The 17,566-nt window shown below is 41.8% G+C and overlaps 1 protein-coding gene across 1 annotated transcript in view; it reads left to right on the top strand.

Moving 5' to 3' along the window:
* Nucleotides 1-12,844, top strand: part of LOC135204769 (cytoplasmic FMR1-interacting protein-like) — a 46,422-nt gene extending 33,578 nt beyond the window's left edge. The window contains exons 17-26 of the mRNA XM_064234937.1: nucleotides 6,669-6,822; nucleotides 7,178-7,377; nucleotides 8,064-8,197; nucleotides 8,994-9,185; nucleotides 9,643-9,846; nucleotides 10,266-10,360; nucleotides 10,617-10,688; nucleotides 11,190-11,356; nucleotides 11,609-11,756; nucleotides 12,173-12,844. Coding sequence (XP_064091007.1) covers nucleotides 6,669-6,822; nucleotides 7,178-7,377; nucleotides 8,064-8,197; nucleotides 8,994-9,185; nucleotides 9,643-9,846; nucleotides 10,266-10,360; nucleotides 10,617-10,688; nucleotides 11,190-11,356; nucleotides 11,609-11,756; nucleotides 12,173-12,364 — 1,558 coding nt within the window. The 3' untranslated portion in view covers nucleotides 12,365-12,844. The remainder of the gene's footprint in view (nucleotides 1-6,668; nucleotides 6,823-7,177; nucleotides 7,378-8,063; nucleotides 8,198-8,993; nucleotides 9,186-9,642; nucleotides 9,847-10,265; nucleotides 10,361-10,616; nucleotides 10,689-11,189; nucleotides 11,357-11,608; nucleotides 11,757-12,172) is intronic.
* The last annotated feature ends 4,722 nt before the right edge of the window (nucleotides 12,845-17,566 follow it).

Consider the following 17,566-nt stretch of genomic DNA (forward strand, 5'->3'; position numbering starts at 1 on the left):
AGGTTAAGAAATCTTCTATGTTTAGAGTGTGCGCTATGGATGAATGCAAGGTGAGACTACCGAAAGCTACGGTAGATCCTCACACAGTTTGCTTTAAATGTAGAGGTAAAGAATGTTCTTTTGATAACCCGTGTAATGAGTGTGAGAAGTTGGATGAGGGTGAATGGAAGGCTCTTTCTTCCTACTTGAGGAAGTTAGAGAAAGACAGGGTGAGAAAGGCTTCTTCTAGGAGTTCTAGTAAGTCTCGTATTAGCGAGTTAGAAGAAAATCCTGTTGTAGCATTAGAACCTTCTCCAGTTTCAGCTCCTGCGCCCTGCATCGAACCTAAGGATACGACTACGGAAGTGGCAACCATGAGAGCCACGATCCTTAGCATGGAAAAGAAGATCCGTTCGTTGCAAAGGTAAGAGTAGTGAAGGTGAATTGTGCAGTGACCCCAGTGCAGTGGAGGGTGCGTCTGATCGGCTCCTTAATGCTTCCAGGCCTAGACCTCTTCCAGACTCCCAGTCCCAGTGGAGGAGGAAAGTCAAAAGCCGCAGGAAGGTTAGGGAGAACTCCCACCGATCAGGCGTCCCCTCGGTAGATCCTGATGCTCGTACCCAGGCTGCCCTTGTTCGCGCGAAGAAGGAGGTATTGCGCCAATGCTTCTCTTCGTCTTCCTCACCTTCACCTAGAAGAGGATGGAGCGCCTCGGATTCTTCACGACCGCTGAAGAGAGCCTGGAAGGCGCCTGGCTCCTTTCCTTCCAGCCCGGAAGTTTTTCCAGAAGAGCCGGAAGTAGAGATCAAGAAACCCAGGAGGGAGCAGGAGTTCTCGCCTCATAGTAGGCTTCGAGCCTCTTCTCCGGTGGAGGATTTTAAAAGATCTCCAGCTCGAATTCTTGCGGGACTGCAAGCGCAGATTTCGGCACTGGCGGGCTCCTTGGCAGGAGGAACGCGTCGGAAAGACGTCTCTCTCCCTGTCAAGAAGTCTAGGATTCCTTCACCTGTCTTACCGTCTCAGTCAGAGTCGGTTCTCTCTCCTTTATCAGCGGATGGAAGGAGGCGCTCTTCCCTCAGCAGGCGCTTGTCGTCTTCCAGGCATCAATCGCCCAAGAAGCTTTCTCCTGGTGACTACATCTCTCCAGTAGGAAGGGATCTAGCGACTAGTAGGCGTTCGTCTAAAGACAGGCGTACAGCCTCGTCCTCGCGCTCTTTTACGAAGATCCTTCATTCCCCGGATAAGAGAGCCTACTCTTTGATGGATTCGTCTAGAGACAGGATCTCGCCTTATGTTAGGCGCCTTGAGCCTAGTAGGCGCTACTCCCCAAGTAGACGCTCTCCCGCTCCCAAGCGTGGTGCGGAGGATAGGCGCTTTTCTCCTGATAGGCGCTTTTCTCCTGATAAGCGCGGCTCTACTTTTAGCCGCTCGATTCAGGACAGGCGCGTAGAGCCTGAAAGATATGTCTCTTCTGGGAGACTACCTTTTGAAGAGACAACACAAGTCGGGTGCGAAGTTTGTGGAGCATGGTAGACGCCGGTCTCCTAGTAAGCGACCTTCTCCAGACCTTCGCTCTCCTGTAAGTAGGCGCCAAGAGCCTAGTAGGCGTTCGCCTCATGGTAGGCGCAGCTCGCCTGGCAGCCGCTCTCCTTTGAACAGGCGCATGGAGCCTGAGAAGCGCCTTGAGCATAGTAGGCTCTCCTCTCCTAGCAGGCGCTCCCCCTTGGAAGCCCGGAATTCTAGGAGTAGGATTAAGGAGCAAAGAGCAAGCACTCATCAGAGTAGGAAGGACTCATTCGAGAGGAGCTCTCCAGAAACTTTTGGCTTCCCCTGATAGGCGCCAGTCTACTACTAGACACTCTCTGGACAGGCGCATTTCTTTAGAGAAGGCTAACTGCACTCGTAAAGAAGCGGAGGGTTCTTCAGTGGATGAAGTTGAACCTTCAGAAGAGGATTTGGTGAAGGACTCGTCAGTTTCGTCCTACAAGATCCTTACAGATCTACTCTTCAAGAGTTTGGAGACTCCCTTACTCCCGTCGCTCCTCCGTCTCCTCTCTCTTTATTCTCGACTTCGAAGAAGACGAAAGTTTCCTCTTGTGTGAGGATGAAGCCAACCATCTCAATGAAGAAGGCTTTGAGAGGTGTTGGTGATTGGCTGCTTTCTAAGGAAGAGAAAGGGAAAAACTGTGTTTTCTTTCCCTCCTTCCAAGCTTACGGGCAGACTCGGATTTTGGTACGAGTCTGGAGAACCCTTAGGTCTGGGTCTTCCTTCATCGGCGGATGCGGACTTCTCTTCTCTGGTGGATGCAGCACGACGCTCGGCTCTTTTGTCGGCTAAAACGACCTGGGCTATGAACGAGCTTGACCACCTGCTGAAGGGAATGTTTAGAGTCTTGGAAGTCTTCAACTTCCTTGACTGGTCTTTGGGGGTCTTGGCCTAAGAAGACTCAGAACCCGGATGCTATTTCGCCAGAAGATCTAAACAGTGTTCTAACGTGCAGGTTGACAAAGCAGTTAGAGATGGATCGAGCGAAATAGCCTCCCTCTTTGGAGCAGGGATCCTTAAGAAGAGATCAGTCTTCTGCTCTTTCTGACGAAGTCTGTTTCGCATGCCCAAAGAGCCTCTCTCCTGTATTCGCAGCTCTCGCCTCTGCTTTTTCCAAAGAAGATAATCCAGGACATCTCAGGATCTATCTCTGCGAAGGCGACTCAGGACATGCTCGCACAGTCGGCACGGAAGCCTAAGACCTCCTTCCAGACGAAGACTAAGAAGGAGACTCCAGCTAGACAGGAGCCCTTTCGAGGGGGCCCCCCTTCTAGAGCCTCTACCTCGAGAGGTAATAGAACTTTCAAGAGAGGTAGATCCTTCTCACGCTCTGTCAGAGCTAAGAAGTAGGGAAGTAGTCCTCCAAACACCAGTAGGTGCCAGACTTCTAAGATTCTCGGAAGCCTGGACAAAGAGAGGAGCGGACAACTGGTCCCTCTCTATAATAAGGAAAGGATATCTGATTCCTTTTACGGAAAGACCACCGTTGACAACGACTCCGAGGGAGTTGGTGGCCAGGTACAGGGATCCCATCATGAGCCTTGCTTTAACACAAGCAGTGGAACAAATGTTCGAGAAAGAGGCTATAGAACTAGTGAGCGACCCTTGCTCAGCGGGCTTTTACAACCGCCTTTTTCTAGTTCCAAAAGCCTCAGGAGGATGGAGACCGGTTCTGGATGTAAGCGCCCTGAATTTCTTTGTAGAAAAGAGGAAGTTCGCCATGGAGACGACATCCTCAGTGTTGGCGGCCCTTCGGCCAGGGGACTGGATGGTGTCCCTAGATCTTCAGGACGCTTACTTCCATGTGCCTATCCATCCTTCGTCAAGGAAATACCTCAGGTTCATGATGGGAGGAAGGATATTCCAGTTCAGGGCCTTGTGCTTCGGACTTTCAACAGCCCCTCAGGTCTTTACAGGCCTAATGAAAAATGTAGCAAGATGGCTACATTTGGAGGGAGTCAGAGTGTCCCTTTACTTGGACGACTGGCTGATCAGAGCCAAGTCTCAGGAAAGATGTTTGGAGGACCTACAAAAGACCCTTTTCATGGCAAGTTCTCTGGGACTTTTGGTGAACTTTCAAAAGTCTCAGTTGATCCCCAGTCAAGATCGTATCTATCTGGGGATTCGGATGGCTTCTCTGGATTTTCGGGCTTTTCCGTCTCCAGAACGGATAGCCCGAGGGTCAGAGAAAGTCAAAGCCTTCCTAGAGAAAGAAGTATGCACAGCGAGGGAGTGGATGAGTTTGTTGGGGACACTCTCCTCGTTGGAGCAATTCCTTTCTCTAGGAAGGTTGCACCTCAGACCTCTCCAGTTCTTTCTCCATCGAAACTGGAGGTGTCGTTCACAAAACCTAGAGTTCTCCTTCGAGATTTCAAAGGAAATCAAGAAGGACCTCTCTTGGTGGGCCAACCCTCTCAAGTTTGCAGAAGGGATGTCCCTTCACATTCCGAACCCCAACCAAGTGTTGTATTCCGACGCCTCGGAAACAGGTTGGGGAGCGACGCTCGGCTCAAGAGAAGTGTCAGGCACCTGGAACAAGGAACAGGTGACCTGGCACATCAACAAGAAGGAGCTGATGGCGGTTTGGCTAGCTTTGAAAGCTTTCGAGCCCCACGTCCTAGCTTCAACAGTTCAGATCAACTCGGACAACACCACGGCCCTGGCTTACATCAGGAAGCAAGGGGGGACTCACTCTTTCTCCCTGTACGAGACAGCAAAAGAACTTATGCTTTGGGCAGAAAAAAGGAAGATTTGTCTCCTTACCAGGTTCGTACAGGGAGAAAAAGAACGTCAGAGCAGACCTCCTAAGCAGGAAAGATCAAGTCCTGCCGGCAGAGTGGACTCTGCACGAAGATGTTTGCCAGGACCTGTGGAAGCTTTGGGGCAAACCTCATATAGACCTCTTCGCCACAGCCAAGAATATGAGGATAGCCAACTACTGCTCTCCGATATCGGACCCGAGGGCAGTGTCGATAGACGCGTTCCTACTAGATTGGAAGGGTCTAGACACGTATGCTTTTCCTCCATTCAAGATACTGGGAGAGACTCTAAAGAAATTTGCAGAATCAGGAGCAGCAAGGATGACGCTGGTAGCCCCGTTCTGGCCCGCACAAGTATGGTTCACAGAGGTACTGGAATGGTTAGTAGATCTTCCGAGAACATTACCACAGAGGATCGATCTGCTCAGACAACCCCACTTCGAGAGGTATCACAAAAACCTCCCCGCTCTAGATCTGACTGGCTTCAGACTGTCAAAAGTTTGGTCAGAACGAGAGGCTTTTCGGCAAGAGTTGCAACGGCTATCGCAGCAGCAAGAAGGCCTTCTACCCTTAGAGTCTACCAATCGAAGTGGGACGTCTTTCGGCGATGGTGTAGGAACCATCACTTTTCTCTTCCAGTACCTCTGTGACACAAATAGCAGACTTCTTACTTTTCCTTAGGGAAGAAAGTGGATTGGCGGTATCAACCATTAAAGGCTATCGTAGCATGCTATCTGCAGTGTTTAGGCACAGAAACTTAAACATTTCAGAAGATAAGGACCTTCATGATCTAATAAGATCGTTTGAAACATCCAAGAAGGTTTCTCCAGGGGTTCCGAGTTGGAATCTGGATGTAGTGCTACGTTACCTGAGGTCCAATAAGTTCGAACCGCCTCAGTCTGCATCGTTTAGAGACCTCACGAAGAAGACAATTTTCCTCATGGCATTGGCTTCCGCAAAAAGGGTTAGTGAACTCCATGCACTAGAAGGAAATGTGGGATTCAGAGGAGATGCAGCTATCTGTTCATTCCTTCCTTCGTTCTTAGCCAAGAACGAGAACCCCTCAAATCCTTGGCCTAGGAGCTTTGAAGTACAAGGATTGTCTGCATTAGTAGGCGAGGAAGCAGAGAGGTCTCTTTGCCCAGTAAGAAGTTTTGAAATTCTATCTACAGAGAAAGAAAAAAACTTAAGGGCAATGATGTCAACCTTTGGTGCTCTGTAAGAGATCCAAGGAGGACACTTTCGAAGAATGCGCTTTCTTTCTTTATCAGAAGCCTGGTGAAAGAAGCGCATGCGATATGTGAGGAAAGTCAATACAAAGTTCTTAAGGTCAAAGCTCATGAGGTAAGAGCTATTGCCACGTCATTGACTTTTAACAAAAACATATCCCTGAGTAATATTATGAAGGCAACATTCTGGCGTTGCAACTCAGTCTTTGCAAACCACTATCTGAGAGACGTCAAAAATTACGTATGAAAGTGCTTCGGGTTAGGCCCGTACGTATCGGCGGATTCGGTGCTGGGGCAGGGAGCTGAGACATATCCTTAGTAGTATATATTTTTTCCCCTTGTTAGGTTGTAAGTTTTTGGTTGTTTGAAAGAACATGCGGGTAGGCATGTTTTTCATTTCGTAGTGCTAACAATGATTAGATTGGTTAGGTGATCGGTGTATGTTTGAGCTCCTTGCAATGATAGTGGTTAGGTTCTGTCATATAAGTGGGCGAATCCCCGTTGACAGATCCTGCTCGGATTCTATCAAGTAAGCGGACAACCAAATCCCTTTGATAGACCCAAAGAGTCTGTCAGCTGTAGGTCACGCCCTCGCTGAAGCTCTTAAGGCAACGCAGACTCATAGACAGTAACTACGAAGTCTTCTGCCTAAACAGGTAAGAACCAAGGTTGTTTTTACATCCTACAACTAGTGTTGTTTTCCCCTTTTTTCCATATTTATATTGCTGTCTCTTTCCCTCCACCAAGGGTGTCAATCAGCTAAGTATATATCTGACAGGAAAGTTCATGTACAAAAATGTTATTGTTAGTATACAATAAGGTTTTGTACATACTTACCTGGCAGATATATACGATTGATGGCCCGCCCAGCCTCCCCTCAGGAGACCGGTGGAAGGAAAAATTCTGGCTGGAAAGGGAGATTGGTTCTTACATCCGCCACCCAGCGGCGGGTAAGGTAGATCACCTGACCTACCTGTCGTCGTGTGCCGCGAGTTTTGAATTCTGTCGTGACGTCAGAGACGTATAGCTAAGTATATATCTGCCAGGTAAGTATGTACAAAACCTTATTGTATACTAACAATAACATTTTAACTCTGGTATCAGTGTAGTAACATTCACAACTGACCGGTTCTTCCTTCCTTCTCGTTGCCAAAGGTATGAAACTCTCCTGAAGCAGCGACATGTCCAGCTCCTGGGCAGAAGCATCGATCTGAACAAGCTCATCTGTCAGCGCATAAATGCCTCTATGCATAAGTCCCTGGAGGTCGCCATTGCACGGTTTGAAGGAGCTGACATCACCTCTGTTGTGGTATGCAGTCATATGTCATTTTTTAGACCTATTTCTTGTGTGTTCTGATTCATACTGAATTGATAGTACCTGCTACAGTCTAATGTTTGGTTATAGTACAGTTAAAAACAGGCTTAACAGCAATGGCAGCTAGTGTTTTGTTTACATTTTATGCAAATGTGTGATTAAAACAATTATACGTACATGTAATGCACACATTGTTAATCATTAATCTAATAGAGAAAGGCTGAAATATTTAATAAGGACTGCAATGTCATTAATCATTTATCTAGCAGAGAAAGACAAATAATTGAATAAGTAATGCTGTCCCTATTGTAGTACCTCTCTCCTAGTGCCCTATTTCTCCCTTTCCCAGGAACTCGAAGGCCTGATCGAGGTGAACAGACAGACGCACAAGTTACTCAGCCAGCTCTTAGTGTTGGATGACTTTGACGCACAACTTCGCGAGGCAAACCACAACGTCCTTGCGCCCTACGGCAGAACGACCCTCCACGTCTTTTGGGAGCTGAACTATGACTTCTTGCCAAACTACTGCTACAATGCTGCTACTAACAGGTAGGTCGTCACTACTTCCTGGATGTACAGACACCTCCCTAATTACAAATGAGTTACATTGTTTATGTCAAATCGTTTGTAAGTTGGTCATTGTACTCTTCAGGCCTGTTTAAGTGCAGTATGAGATATGTAAAGTCTGCACAGTACTGTGTATTTTTTAGTAGGGTGGTGTGTGTACTTTGTGTAGAGCATCCCTTCGATGCAAATCAGTGTTAGATTTTGCATTCTCATTTTATCAGTTTCTTTTGTCCTGTCCTGCTAAGCTGTGTAAAACTACTAAGACTTGTCCTCACTCTGCTAATATTAACCCTTATTGTATGAACAAGTCCCTTGGGACTTCCTGGCATAGGTAGCAAGTTAAAAACGTTATAACTATTCGAATGATGTAACATTGTGTCATTTGTAGAAAAAACGTGAATATACATTCAGAATGCAATATTTTTTTCCATCATTTTTATTGTGACATCCAAAGCTTTTCTAGGGAATGACCAAAGATATCAAACATTCTAATCGTAAGGAGTAACTTTACAATAAAAGCTCAGAGTGAAAATTTTGCTAATTAAGCATCAAACATAGATTCCCACATACCACAGACAGTGTCGACAAGTGTCTGAAATCTTTTCAGACATACTCTACGAGAGTTCAGATTAAATCTCAAACTAATTCACCCTCTCTTTAATTCCCAGGTTCGTGAAGGCAGCCGTGACAACCTTTGCACAGGCCGTGCAGCGAGACAAACCCCCTAATGTTGCTCCATACATGGTGTGGGGTAGCAAGGCCTTGAACGTTGCATATTCAACAATATACTCTCAGTATTCAGGTGAGTCGTGGTTTGGTTTCGTTATCCAGTTTGTCACTGAACAATTTAGGCAGATTGTATGTGAGTCTACCCCGTGGTTGGGTAGTGCGCAAGGTTCTTTTCAGCATCCCTTTGGCCCTAACTGCAACCCTTTTATTCCTTTTACTGTACTTTTGTTCATGTTCTCCTTCTTCCATCTTACTTTCCATAGCTGTTTCACAGTGCAACTGCAAGGGTTTCCTCCTGTTACACCTGTCAAACCATTTTACTGTCAGTCTCTGTTTCAGAGCTGAAACTACAGGAAAATTGGCATGTAACATTTGCTCAACCTTCTAGACAACAGACATACAAATTAAGTCTAAAGTATAGTCGCTTTAATGCACATAATAATAATAATATGAAATTAATAGGAGAGAATTCTTAGCATCATTGTAGCTGCTCATTTCACCAAACAGACTTGATCACAGTCCTCAGATTTGGAAATACAGCAACTGACTTCCCTGAATCAGCGACTTTGTCGCCGTTTACTGTCAGCCCACGGAACTCTCCATGCTTCTTTTTTTCTTTTTCTTTAACAGTTTTCATTATTCCTTGTGCGTATGTATGAAATGGCTATAGGTATAGAAGTCTTATGCCAGGGTTTGTCTATCCAAAATTCAGAAGGCCAACCGTGAATGTAGCAGTACATAATCTCATCCTTTCTTTTTCTGGGAGCCACCCGTGATAGAAAAAAGTGAGAAAAAAAAATATAATCCAGGGGTTCTGTATCCATTTCGACTAGTTTTATATGTATAACTTTATTCCTGTACTTTCACAGGATTCCTGGGACCTCCTCATCTGCGGTCCATAGTCCGTGTTCTGGGTTACCAAGGCATTGCCGTTGTGATGCAGGAGCTCCTGGAGATCATCCGTTCGCTGATTCAGGGGAACATCCACCAGTTCACAAAGACCCTCCTGCAAGCAATGCCCAAGCAGTGCAAGTTGCCAAGATACGACTATGGCTCTCCGGGTGAGTGTTTCTTGGACGTAGTCTTTTTGTTTCTCCTGCAGGGTTTTCTACTTGTAACTTATCACTAACTGCACACAGTTTGAATTTGTTTGTAGATTCAAGGCTGCATTTGTTTGGTTTTAATTTGATTTTTAGACTGAAATAACCAGAAAATTATTAAATCGTGATATCAAATCCAGGTGTAGTTGCAGAAACTCTCGAACTGTCGAAATTTTTGTAGGGTACTCTTTCTCTCTCTCTCATTTTCTCTCCATCATTGTGTAGAATACTCACTCTCTTTTTCTCTCTATCAGCTAAGACTGAGAATTTTCAATGCAGGCCAGCCTGGCCAACAATAGATATCAACACACACTTGTTATTTTAACTACATTCAGACTGTTTTTAATTTTGAATCTCCTGTACATCCACTTCTGCATCAGTTATTTCCACTAATCAATATCTAATCTTTTCATTCTAGGCGTACTTGGATACTACCATGCCCAGCTAAACGACATCGTCCAGTACCCAGATGCCAGAACGGATTTGTTCCACCATTTCAGAGAGCTTGGCAATGCCCTTCTGTTCTGCTTGCTTGTTGAACAGTCTCTCACGCAAGAAGAAGTTTGCGACTTGCTCCAGGCCGCTCCATTCCAAAATATTCTGCCTCGGCCGTACTGCAAAGGTATGTTAAATTCTTGAATTTCCATACATACAAAAGTTTATGATGAACAAAATTCTTGAATTGTTCCTTGAAAAAGTGGTAATGAATACCATGAAAAAAAGATTGTATATGCAACATTGTGTGTGAAAATGGAATTTTGTATCTTTGAAAGTAGTATGTAGGTTTTTATGTAAAAAGTACATAAGAAGAAAATTCTTTGATCTTTCTTTGGAAAAGTGGCAATGAATTACATGAAGTAAAGTTTGTATATTCCACATTCCATGTGACAATGAAACTTTTCATCTCTGAAAGTTTGTAAGTCTAAAGTGTGCATGTAGAGGATTACATACCAGTAGTTTGAGTCTTCCCTCACAAACACAAATAGTTTGTGCTCCAGTGAACCTAATTACACTTGTTACTGTTCCCATGCCGTTTTCCAGAGGGCGAGAAACCGGAGACGAAGCAGAAGAGGCTGGAATCGAAATACGCTCCCCTCCAGATTGTTGCCAACATTGAGAGGCTTGGAACCGCTAAGGTGAGTGAAGTTTATTTGCGTGACGTCCATCGGCTAAACTCCTCTCCTGAGTAGGCATTGAGAAGTGCACATGATGGTCAGCAAACTATTGAAATCTTTAATTTCAATGCTTATATACTTTATAATTTGTGAAGGCAATAGGAAAATCTTTTTTAGACTGACAGCATATAATTTAACTTTAAACGCCACCGGTCACAGTCGGTTTATAAATAAGCAAGTAGTACTATCTCCTAATATTTCTTTTTATCCCTCACAGCAAGCTATGATTGCAAGGGAAGGCGATCTCTTGACCAGAGAGCGACTGTGTTGCGGCCTGTCTATATTCGAGGTAAGTGTGAGAAGAATGTTCGCAGTAGACTGAGCAGACTCATCTCTGTAAGGCTTCATGTTCATGTAATCAGCCTGAGGGGTATTTAGGGATATCTTGTGGTATGTTCCTGCCTTTTGCTTGTGGTCTAAACTGTAATAATTTCTTATTACATTCTTGGCCACATACTGGAGTATTTTATTTCAAATCTATGTCCCTTCTATGAAATCAAACCCTTTGGGCTGGTATCAAACTTTTGAGGTGTATATTGGTGAAAAGTTTACCACAAATTCTGAAGCTTTTCTGAAACACTTGGTGCCTCCTTCAAAGGGATGAGAATAAATGCAACTCAAAGAAAATGTTATTCTTTATATATACCCCATAGGAGGGTTGTGCCATCAATGCACCTCACATGGTGCAGATCTCGCTTATGAAATAGAAAAGAATGTATTAATACGCTCTAATATTTTATTCTGTTCTATTCTGTATATACAGAGTAAACATCTCTTTCCTTTGTCACAGGTTATATTGACGAGAATTCAGTCCTTCTTAGAGGATCCCATCTGGCACGGATCACCCCCAGCTAACGGGGTCATGAACGTGGACGAGTGCACGGAATTCCACAGACTGTGGTCGGCCCTGCAGTTCGTCATGTGCATACCTGTCGGTGCTAACAATTTCACGGTCGAGTAAGTTTTATTCCTCTTATTAAGGCCGTTATTAGTTTTCAATTGGTATTGTGCTCCCTCCATTATTGGGCCTGTCTGGTAACTGACCTTTCTGTCAACTGATTTAACTCTTTACTATGACCTGCACCCAGATCAGCCCTTTCTAGGATGGATTCCTTTTTAAATGTTCACATATAAGATAAAATATTAAGCTGACAGTTACAAAAAATCTCTTGTTTTAAACAACTCCTTTGAAATTGTGTGCCCTTTCAGACAACTCTTCGGCGAAGGTTTGAACTGGGCTGGATGCTGCATGATCGTGCTCCTGGGTCAGCAGAGAAGGTTCGAAGCCCTCGATTTCTGTTACCACATCCTCCGTGTGCAGAAAGTGGACGGGAAGGACGAAACTATTAAGGGCATCGTAAGTTTTGCATTGCTTGTTTTGGTATCACTCTTGGCAATGGGAAAATATTTTCCTTTTGCTTCTAGTTGTACATTTTAAAATGTTAGTATAATTTTTTTTTTTTTTTTGCTTGGAAGGAGTGATATTTTAGCCATTTGTTATTCAAATAATACATGCCTTCACATGGAACACTTCAAGTAAGATAGTTGGTTGTCAAGCAATCTTCTGCAGGATATTACATCCATACAGTACCTGAATGTAAATGTGAAACAGGTCCAAGAAAAGTACTAATAAAATACTTTGAAAATAAAGCTAAGTTAGGAAAATGAATTTGGATGTACTTACTGTACTAATGGCTGAGAAACTTCCGAACGTAAAAGTAGCATCACCACTGTTCTTGAACATACAACAATCCCTTATTTTTATCTTTCCAGCCCCTCAAGAGAATGTGTGACAGAATCCGACGGTTCCAGGTGCTCAACTCGCAGATTTTCGCCGTCTTGAACAAGTACCTCAAGACCAGTGACCCGGACAACCTCCCCGTCGAGCACGTGAGGTGTTTCCAACCTCCCATCCACCAGAGCCTGGCCAATCAGACTTACCAGCGGCCTGACCACCTGCGCTAAAGGGGGGACACCTCTGTGATTGCAGGTGTAGATCAGAGTGTTTGGTTTTCAGGACTGGCAGGTTTAAAAAGAAAGGAACTTTTGATAAGTACTTTTTGTAGACCATTTGCAAATGAAGCTTAGGGAGAAATCTATTTGTATAGAGAGAAGTGAGAGAATAATCTCCCTAGTTTGAAGCACCAAAGATATAAACGGGACAAATGCAAAAGGCCGTTTTGAATTAAGGAACACTTTCAAGTTTAATCGCATGTAATAATCATGAGAAAATACAGTATTATGAGTAATTCATAAGTATTGTAAAGTATATTTGATACAAGACTTAATTTTCCTGTTCTTACAGAACTCTGAAAAGGCCAACAGGCAAATGACGTAAGTGTAGTATAATGAAAATTCCAAAAGTTTACTGGTTTTATGGTAAAATATCTGGCTTCAGTACAGTTTACTGGAGACTCGAGATACATCGTATTCTCTACATTGTTATCGGGGGGGGGGGTTATTTATATTAGTAATTTTATACATAGATTTTGTAGATATCCTCTGTATTATATCTATCATTCACTTGAGCGTTAGGATGTCATTACTTGGTCGTTGGATTAAGGCACAGTTACAGAGGTATATTCCAGCGGACGAGAAATCTCACAGACTTAAGCATACAGCAGTTGAAGGCAGTTCTCTCGTCAGACAGGAGCCATTGTCACAGACACATTTTAATTGCCTTTCGGTGCTTTAACGCGTAATGTACGGTACCTGAGTTCTGGACACAGACATGAATTATATAACACATTTCTCTTGAAAAGCTTACAGGTTAAACAACTGCTAAACTCTTATGGAAGCTTTTGTATATTTCTTGCGATTATTTTGTGGAAATTGATTAGCGCTCTATTTATTTCAAAGCTTTGTCTGCTCGAAATATTGTGTTAGAATGCACTTGAGGTAATTGATTTTCATTTTCTCTCTCCATATCTCTCTCTCTTGCAGCTTTTAAGTTTAAATTCACACCAGTTCCAAAAGGCCCTGCTAAAAGAATCTCTGTATTTCTCTGTGATTTAGTTGCGACCAGGATTCATACTCGGCAACAAACCAGTCCTTAACTTTGTGGCATAAAGATCAGTTCCGGGTCTGTCAAGACCTTGTTGGTATGAACATTGATTAGATCTTGACTTGAAGGGTCCAGATGACACTGATACCTTTCTTACGTCAGATTTTAAAATCATGTACCCACTTTGTCTAAATCTGAGTAACCTTGTGTACAGAATTGTGGTATTAGAAGTTTGAACCTGTGTCCCACATCAAAAGAATTTAACTTAAACCAGTCAAATTACTTCTTGGCTCTTCCAAATCCGAGTTAATCATTGAACAAATATTCAAAAAGATATTGAATAAGCCAGACAATTTTAGTTTTAGTTTTTTTAACGATGCATTTCATCGAATACTTTATATACCCTTCTATTATATATCTGTAACTCATTTTAATAATGTAATGACACTTCAGTAGCATGAATCTGTCTTTCTGATAACTCTTTGCTGTTTATGGGTTAAACTTCACTCATCTTCTTCTGTTTACTGTTAATTGCATATATGTTGTATATTATTTTCACCCTAAGGGATATTCACTCTATGGAGATGACATAACGTACATAGTTACACATTTCTTTCGTTCCGTAGAGAGAGAGAGAGAGAGAGAGGTCAGTATTACAAGCCCTTTTTGTATCATAGAAGGGTGTAGAACAGATCACTATAGTAGTTGTATATAGACATAAAGGTAATGAATATAAGTGAATGCGTATATCGGTTAACTAATTTCGAATTACTTTTTTTTAAGTTCTCGTCCCTATTCCTCGTAACTTTTTAGTTTGGTTAGTCGTAGTAGTTAGTGGTGCACTTTTCATTAGCAGCTCGGCACTACGGCAGATGTTTATGTGTAAATCAGTTACGTGTTCTGTCGTCTTTATTGTTACATATTATAAGTGCCAGTTTATGTTGCATACGTAAAAATGAGAAAATGTTCTTGGTCGGTTAACGAAGGCAAAGGAATGACTTCACTTGAAGCTTTGGTACAGAAATTCAAGATGAATTGTTTTTATATCTTTTGTCACTGTAGAAAACGAAGACTCTGATCGTCTATCAGCATTAGTGTAAAACTAGAAACTGTTCTGAAATCGTCGTAGTGCTTACAGATGTAGCAATGACATTTGATACTGTGCAAAGGATTGTAGAACTGCTAAATTATTATTACCTTTGTTAGATCTCGCTGCACAGAATCGGTGCAAGTCACAAAGACTAGTTTTATATTTTTCTTTCTTACTAAAGGTGCTTCAACAATTGTTGTTTGAATGTCAGCTGCTATGTAAATCTTTTTTTTTTTAAATGGCCTCCGTGTGCTTAAAGAGAGAAAGATTGTAGGAACTGTATTATTTCATTCCAGTAATGGTTTTGTACAGAAAAAGTTTTCATTTAGTTACAGACAAGAAACATTGGGTACTATATGAAGAATCGTACCAACTCTTATGTCTTCGGTCTGAAAAATTTCCTTATTGTTTTATGTTCACGTGATTGTTATATATTTTATTTGTTTATGAAGATCACATCTCGTTTACTCCAGCCTCCGCCATTCTTAGCTGCGTTTCGTAATGGATGAGATAGGCCTTATGAATCGTATACATACTAGCAAAAACCTTCTTGTTGGCTGAGGAGTTGACCAATACTCGTAAGCAGTGAGAGCTGTATATTGCCGATGCTTTGCCTCCGGACTTTTTTTTTTGTAGAAAACTTCCCAAAATTGTAACCAAAAATATTTAATGTACAATACTATTTTAACTTTCTAATAATAAAGTTATCAGTAAAACAGTTTTTGATTTCCTGAAGGTGGACTGAATGTGTTCTTTTGTTAGTTGCTAAGCAATGGTCTACTGAATTAGGACAAATTTGTTACTTGCCAAGCGATGGTTTACGGAATTTGGTTTTGTTTAAGCCTAAAGGCAAGATGGTATACTCTCTCAAAAAAATAGTAAAATCAAATAAGTTAGACCAAAAGTTTTAAGGCTAAAGTGTATTGTACTAATTACAAGATATTCAACTGGAATTTTAAACATTATATAAAAGACCTGAGTACTGTATAGATACAAGAATCGTTTTCATATGCTGTTAAAACACAACTTTGGCTAATGCGAATTTTGTACGTCTGCTAAGAATAAATGTTCTCTTACTTTACGTACTTTTGAGAAAATGGAGAATTGTAATTTCACATTTAGTGAAAAATGTGAAATATCTTGCAAATTGTAACAATGGTTTGCAAAGAGACAAGACGTTCGTGGGCCTAGTGACTGAAAGGGTTAAGAACTGTTAACAGTACTCCTCTGAAAGCTCCAGATGGAAGAGAATAGATTAAACAACATAGGTCTAAGTGCTAGACGGAAATAAGTTGCAGAATGTTGCAATCAGGTTCTAGACAGGAAATTAAGTTGTGAATGGATAGTATAGACATCAGGAGCCTTTTGATTATTCACAACCAGAGGTTTTAAGTTCCAAGTTCGTCAGGGGAGTTTGAATGCTGAAATTGCCCAAAAAATTTACTGAATGAGATGAGAGAGGACATTTGATTAGCAAGTTTGGGGTAACCTTTGCCCCACAGGGTCACCCTAGTCTCAAAAAAAGTCTAGAATACCCTTGTTAGCATTTATGAGAAAGATTTTAAGTTGTCATTGGTATATACCTAGATCATGTTAGAATGAAAGCATTCAGTGTACATGAGAGAACAAGAGATAATTGAACAAAAACTATTTTTTTACTTTATCTCAAGACAAGTATGGACAGTTTCAGAGTTTTTGAAATAAGAAGAGGTGTAATTAAGAGTTTTTTTGAACAAGAACGACGCCATAATCGGTGGAAAGCGTCACCTGGGCCATTGTTAGATTCAGGTACCCAGTTAAGAGACAGCTAGCTCTTAAACTACCTACTTACCTAAAATGAAGATTACTATCATTATTACAGTGACTAATATTATCAAAGCAATATTCAATGAAAGTAAATTAAACAATGAACCTATATTAAACCGAAAAAAGGTCGAAAAGACTATTAATTTTAGGGCTGTTGCCTTGTATAATAAGGCGCCCTATGAGGTAATGTTAGACTTGCGATAATCTTACGCTAAGTCGGTTGGTATTGCACTTCTATATTCAATGGAGTGTCTTGGGGTTTGTAGATCACTTACGAAGTCGGTATTATCTTCTTGGTTATGACGACGATGTGTTAAACTCATGATGATTCGGTGATGAGGTGAGGATCTAGTAGAAACCACGAAGTACAAAAATACTTATATTCTCTGAATTTACATGGTGAAGATCAGGTATGATTGTACAAGTCTTCTAATGACGATAGCTTGATCGCTTCTGCCAATGATGATGGCTAATTCTATTCTCTCTACATGATAAAGCTTAGGTAAAGAGATACAGGTCTTCTAATGACGATAGCTAACTCTCTTCTGCTTTTCCTACCATCTCGGGTACAAGTTATGAAGGAAGCAGATAGTAGCTCGAACATATGAACATACAATCAGATGACATAGTTACATACGAACACACAATCAGATGACAGTTACTAATCACGTAGGCCGCTTGAGCTATAGGTCATGGTGTTTGTCTCAAGCAGGGAGCTTGGACTAAAGTTTATAAACAATTGAATGACTACAGGTGACGACATGTCAACTTAGCCTACATACTTATTGTATACGTCATCTTTAGCGTCTCTCGTCTGATCACATTCCTGCAAGCAATCTGGTTGACCTCTTTAGTTTTAGTCTTATATATATATATGGACTAACATTCCATATTTTTATTATGTAAACACTTACATTAATACCGAATAAAAGAAAATAACGACCGTTTCTGAGGTGTTCTGTTGTGTAGACCTATTCAGAAGTGACGTTATGTGATTATATAATGATTTCTTGTCGTTATATTAATGTACAATTAAACAAAAATAACAAAATAAAGCAAGATCTAACCAAATATAGATCTAAATACTATTTAAAAACAAATAAAACCGAATAAAACGTAGTAAAATAACGACCAATTCAAAGGCGCCCAATTGACCGAACTAGACGCAAAATCACGTAACTACTACGATTTTATCTTGAAACAACATTTAACGAACGAAAATTACACAAAACCCGACATATAACGAAAACAGGGTTATAAAATCTAC

Source organism: Macrobrachium nipponense, chromosome 47, assembly GCF_015104395.2.
Source record: "Macrobrachium nipponense isolate FS-2020 chromosome 47, ASM1510439v2, whole genome shotgun sequence".
NCBI classification, from domain to species: Eukaryota; Metazoa; Arthropoda; class Malacostraca; order Decapoda; family Palaemonidae; genus Macrobrachium; species Macrobrachium nipponense.